Below are 6,504 nucleotides of genomic sequence, written 5' to 3' on the forward strand. Positions count from 1 at the left end.
TTAATTAGTGAAATCTGGATCCCCAGAATAAAGACTGCTCACTTTGTTGAACAAACCAGTACTGCCTTTGAATAACAACAGCAGACTGATCTTAAGTGCTAGTGGAAGAATTCACTCACTCACCTTCACCTAAGGGGCAGTTTGCTCAGCTCTCTGTAAATTCCTACCATCCAGAGCAGCATGGGTTCTGATTCCAGGCAATCTCAGGAAGATCCTTCTGGACATGAATTAGTCTCTTACATAAGTACAGCTTTACTGTGCTTTCAGGGCTTCCTCAGTTCCTTCCTGCTAACAGGAATACACTGGTCAATCAACACACCGCTCAGTAATTAAATCAGCTGTAAGACCTCCAGTGCTCATTTTGTACACACCAAATCCAAAATATTATTTGTGAAAATCCTGGCAGAAGGGAGCTCATAGCAATTCCTAGTTCCCATGGTAAGTTGACAAATATGAGCAAGTTATCAACATATTTCCGCAGCAGCTCTAAATTCATCCTTATCATTCCTGCGCACTCTTCAAATATTGCTACATAACAAAAGCTAAAAATAAAAAATTCAAGGTCTGTATTGTGCATTAAATGTCCTTTTTATATTAACTCCTTCCACCCTACAAACACTCTCAGCTGTAAACTCACTTTGTTTTTGGGCTCTGCATGGGAAATCCATGCACCCAGCCCCAAGTCTCCAGCACCACTGCCTGTGCTGTAACCTCTGCATCCATCACACACAAGCATTTCTTTTTCATAGAGAAAACTATGAAACAATTGCAAGTTTTTACAGACTTCTCTCCTGCCTCAGAGAAGCCAGCCAGACCCTGGGTCCCACCCATAAACTAGGGAACTACACAAATGCACCAGCAGCCAGGGCAGGAAGATCAGCGTTTGCTGTCTCACACATTTGCAGACTCCTTGGTTTTCACTGATCGAGCTTTGACTCCCCCTCACATACAGTCCAGGAGATGTTTCAATTTCCTTTCTGCTCCATCTTCCTACTTTCCAATCACTTATTTAAGTTATTTAACATGTCAATATCATTACCAGTATCTTTAATATGCCAGCAGAGTTTAGTAGTGAGCAAGTAAGCACAAGGGCTTCAGAAGTATGGTGGTTATCGTGCTTCAAGCCAAGCAAAGAACAACTTAATGTTCACCTTTATGTGGGGAGTTTTTACTTACCAACGCTCCCCAAAACTATTTTTAGTAACCTGGCATTTCCATCACCACATACAAACACTGTTTGTGTTACACCATGAATAAATACAAAAGAAAAAAGAGCTCTTCCCACAACAGCCTCGATGGGCTACTTTTAATTAAAATCAGTTTAATGATTGATAAGCTCTAGTATTTCCAGCAGCAAATCATAAGTGGTTGACTGTTTCCAGAGACAGTGAAAAAACTGAAGATAATGTAACTACGTAAGCTAGCATAGTTAGTTGGTTTACTGGTTATCAACATAGGAAAAATTTGAGGGTTTAACATGTAAATTCAAGAGCAAAAACGAAATCAGTATTTTGTAGGAATCGAAGTTCAGCTATATAAACTTACAGCATCATTGTTTCCAAGGCTTACTTTTAGTCTCTCACAAAATTACTTTTGCCGTACTTCCTACATCAGAAGGAACAAGCAGGAATTTTCAGTATCTGGTTAGTATTCAGGAAGGGGGTGTCCCATGTATCAACTCAGTAGAGTTGCTAAATGGAAAGGTTCTTCACTTGTACCTCTTAAGCAAACAGAGGAACACTGCAAATACCTGTTGCCTCGTGTCCTTCCTTTGCTCCCTGAGCTCACAGAGGGAGCAGAAGGCAATTCCACGTGCCTGAGCACACACTTGTGGAGACATCTCCTTCTTATAAACAGAACAAATCATCTACAGCTGATCAGCCATACCACAAACGAAAGTTTCATTCAACACCACAGAGAAAATAGGAGTGAGTATAGGGAGTGTGAAATCCTAGAGCTCTAATGGGACCCTCCCTAGCCCTACATGTCTTCCTTGGTCACTGCCACCAAGAATGCAGTGCTGTCTCAAACAGCTGCAGCATCCACCTGCCTTCCTCAGCCAGGGCTGGTGGGAGGAGCAGACAACACACAGGAGGGAGCATTTCCTCTTTTGTACTGTTATTTTATTTTGTAGTAAGATCCATGTAGTATATAAAATATAACAGGAAAAACTGAACGAAGCCTAGAAAATGAACTGAGGAGTTCAGCTGACGAACCACTACAGCTCTACTTCTGTGGGTTCACGAAGTCTCCAGAACTCATGGACTGTTTGCTTGTACTATTACAGTTCTCTAGCATATGAGCCTACACCAAAAGCTGATATGTTCCAATTAAGCCATAGTTAAGTGACAGATGTAGAGAAAAAAAACAAAGTGGCTTTTGTAAGCCACAGCTGCCCTTGACAGAAGTTACAATGATGTCTAACTATACTGTAATGCACATTACACCAAGAACCTTGAAAGAGCCTCTGAGAAAACAGCTTCACATTAAGCATTTTAAAGAAAGGTCATAAATACTGCACTGTACCAACAGTACCTCCCAATGTCCTCCTTATGCCTGAGGAGCATTTGCATTTTGTAAGAAGCTACTACAGATGACACCAAACCTAGAGGTAGGTTATAGGCCAAGGTAAGTTATAGGCAAAAAAAAAAAAAAAAAAAATCCCTTTAGAGCTAGTCACTGCACAGGCTGCCCAGCAGGCAGCAGGGCAAAGCATCAACAACTCTTTTCTCCCACCCTAAACATTGCTCACACAGTGCATTTAGCTCCTAGGGCCCTAAGAATGAGAGTGGATCATCAGCTGCTAGTAAATGCAGTCATGCCAAGAGAACAGCTTGAAGTTATTCAAGCAAAAACCTGTTACTGTGCAAAACTGATGCACTGGACTATTACCAACCAGACCTCCAAGCTTAGGAAGTGATCTGACAGTAGAGAACCAAGGTGTTTTTCTTTTGACTGGGAAGTATTTTAGTAACCAACAGGAGAACATACTGCTACGTCTACATGGAAGGAGCCAAATACCAGCTTGTATCACAACCTTAGAGACCAAAAAAAAAAAAAAAAAAAAAAAAAAAAAAGTCTAAAAAAAAGCACACTTTGATGAGACCAAATTTTTAAAATGTTACTGCACCAAACAAGCCGCTAAAACAGCTCATCTCCCCTAAAACCTGGGATGAACACAATGTTGATGATAAATATGTGTACATTGAGAAACACACCTGCAAGTACAATAGGTAACAGCAAATTAACCCCAAGTTTTAATGGTGTAATGTCTTCAGGTCACAAAATGTGGACAAAACGTTAATCTTAACTCCCTTCTGTGCACTGTTTGGTGATAATCAAAGTAACGATGCTGAAGATTCATTTTATTTCTACTTCCAAAGGAAAAGGGTAAATGGTTAAATATGTGTTCTCCAATTTGTTCTCCACTATACGTACACCCACACACATACACACACCCCTCAAACTGCACTGACATTTCTTTTTGACCAAAAGAGTAGATCCTGGGAGTAAGTGCAAAATGCAAAATCAACTGACAGAAAATGCTGAACAAACAGCATCATAAAAATACAAAATATTTATATTACTGAACTATTAACAGATGATGTTCTCTGTTTCTTTAAAACTTTGGAACCACATAGCTGATTTCTTAAATCTAGTCCATGCCAGCTTCCAGAACTATTAATGTTTTAGTTAGCTTCATTCTTTGATGCTTCATCAAAATTTTCTACGAGATCTGAAAAAGATGAAGATATTTAATACAGTAATGCCCAGTAAGATTACCTTTGTAAGTTTAATGAAAATGCATATAATTACAGGAAAGGTTAAGTAGTACTTAATTACACTTAGGGAAACCAATTCTTTATGGGCAAATTTCAAAGGGCTTTAGAAAATACTGTTTGTTTAAACATACACAAAGAACTAGAAATGCAGAAACACTCCAAGAGTGAAAATTCTAACATTAAGTGATTAAGAGCTGATTTTCAGAAGTGCTCTACTAGCTGCAGTTGAGTTTTGAGCATCAGCATTCTTTAAAGAATGCCTGACGTTTTAGAGAATTTAATTTTATGCAAGGTCACAAAGAAACAGACCAGTGCCAAGGCACGAGGAATTCAATCTCTGGTCATATATGTTGTTTTAGCTAACACACCATTCTGATGGATACAGTAGAATGTGGTGATTGATAAAATAGTTATTCATTGATTAAATTAAGAACTTCCCATATTTACTTTCAGACACTGACATAAGCCTTTTCTCTTCTACTACAGAAATAGAAATTCCCACTCCAGACCCTGATATAAAAACAACCTGATAACTATGCCAATTATGTCATTTTGCAGTCCTAAACCCCTGTTTGGATATTTAGATACCTGGTTCAACCTCACTGAAAATATTTTAACCTAGTTTCACTCAATAATTAAGGTATTTGCACAAGGTAATCCCTTTTTCAAAAGCTGGAATCCCAAGTCATGTTTTAATGCTGTCCTATATAAGAAGCCTCCCTTAGCAACCAAGGAGTACAATCACATCAAAAGCTACATATTTAAATGAATAAATCAAAATATTTACATATTAAGTGGACATAAAAGTGTGTATGTATCTACCTGGGACATCATCATCTTCTTCATCAATATCTTCCGATTTTGGTGCTTTACTATCCAACACTAAAAAAAAGAAATTTGGTGCTGAGTTCTCATGATACAGAATTAGAAACACTCACACAGCAAAATAAAAACCATACACATGAAGAAAGCAAGCATTTCCCCAATCCCCAACAGTGACAAACATACAAATGACCAGGTATTGGGAGTTAACAGCATGACCAAAAGGTTTCCGTGGGGACATTCTCACAGCAAAGTGTTAGTAGAGCCATTTTCAGATGCTACGGGGTATTCACACAGAGCTTGCAGAAGATCAGATGATAAAGAAAAGCCCCAGCATGACTTAATCTTCTAAGTGAAGTCACATGTTTGAATACAACAATAATGTGGTACCCATCAGTGACCAACATATCGCATGATTCAAATACCAAGGGGCTACAACTGTAGGAAAAATATTTCCAGATCAACTGTCCTGCATCAAACCTCATCTCTCTCAGTCCCAAGTAACCTAGAGAAATGCAAGAACTAAAAAAATAGAAGTACTTTTTCTCACTGGTCTGACTTCCTGTACTACCTAAAGAAAGCACAGCATCTACTGGGACCGAGGTTGCATCAAAAGAGATATGCTAATGATGATCTCTCTAAATTTTAAAAGGTATTTTACACATTACTAAAGAAGAAAAACTAACCCTTTACTTTCACTCAAACTCTGAACATGATTGTGGAAGACATTCAAATTGATTTAAAAGAACAACTCTTTGTTGAAAACATTAGCACAGGTGATGTATGTTCCATTCCACACACAGACGACTACACATCCAACTACAGTCGTCTGATGGCTGTAACAATCTAACCTGGAACTGTACCTGATCTTCACTTTTTAACTAAAATTACAGTATTAGTTATACTGCCTACACCCCTCTAGCCATGCTCCCATGGTTTTAAAATTAATAGAAAATAAAGAATCACATGCATAACTGTGATTTGGCTTTTTTATTTTTCCACTAAAACTTTGATTTTTAATTAGTTTTTTAAAGTCTTGACTGAATTCCAAAGTAAATTGTAGAGCAGAAGAACGTATTTCTTCTTCTATAACTCCAATACAAATACGTTTTTAATGAACAAAGAAAACAGAATAGATTCCCTGACAAAAAGAACTGGTTGAGTTTTTCCAAGTAAAAACATGAACTTGCTTTCCCCTAAGCATTCTGCCACACACAGCTGTACACCTGCAATCACAGCATGCCAGACGTATCTATTTCTTTTAAATCAGGGCCTGCCTATATAATCTTGAATCAACAAAGATTAAAAAAAATTCCTCCCCCACCCTCTACTTCCACAACAGTGGCAAATGAGTGAAAGCACACACATTCCTGATTACTTTTTAAGTCACATGCTGTTGTTAAATTTGGGTTAAAACTTTTAGTACTTCATATGTCCTTTAAGTCAGCTATGAAAGATGCCAAAAAGACCTACCTTGTCTTGGGAATTGTTCAGCTAACTTCCTGAGACTTGTTAAGCTGTCAGCACCAAGCTGGCTTAAGATGCCTGGAAGCATTTCTGTGATCGGTTTAGCCTCTGCATGACCAGTAATGGCAAAAGTGTTGGCAGAGAGGGAAGCTTGAACCTTGGGGTTGTTGAAGTGAATAACTGTTCCATCGTCTTTTATCATATTCACCTGTTTAAATATATAAATAACATTTACCAAAGTGTTGCAGCATCTTGTTACACAACCATAATAACAAAAATCTAGATTTGAAATATTAAAAACTACAGAACTAGCACTCCTCCTAAAGGATAATATAACCACGATAAAAGCACCTAGAACTAACACCATCTAAATTCAAAGCTCCAACAGCAAAGCATTACCACATCAGGTTAAGCCACTGCCTTTCACAGTCAC

At 38.1% G+C, this 6,504-nt stretch overlaps 1 protein-coding gene across 1 annotated transcript in view; it reads right to left on the bottom strand.

The window, feature by feature from the left end:
• Positions 1-1,276: 1,276 nt before the first annotated feature.
• BTF3L4 (basic transcription factor 3 like 4) overlaps positions 1,277-6,504 on the bottom strand; it is a 9,333-nt gene continuing 4,105 nt past the window's right edge. The window contains exons 4-6 of the mRNA XM_008640742.2: positions 6,078-6,279; positions 4,605-4,664; positions 1,277-3,736 (exon numbers count right to left, since the gene is read on the bottom strand). Coding sequence (XP_008638964.1) covers positions 3,690-3,736; positions 4,605-4,664; positions 6,078-6,279 — 309 coding nt within the window. The 3' untranslated portion in view covers positions 1,277-3,689. The remainder of the gene's footprint in view (positions 3,737-4,604; positions 4,665-6,077; positions 6,280-6,504) is intronic.

This window comes from Corvus brachyrhynchos, unplaced genomic scaffold (genome assembly GCF_000691975.1).
Source record: "Corvus brachyrhynchos isolate BGI_N302 unplaced genomic scaffold, ASM69197v1 scaffold48, whole genome shotgun sequence".
Classification (NCBI taxonomy): Eukaryota; Metazoa; Chordata; class Aves; order Passeriformes; family Corvidae; genus Corvus; species Corvus brachyrhynchos.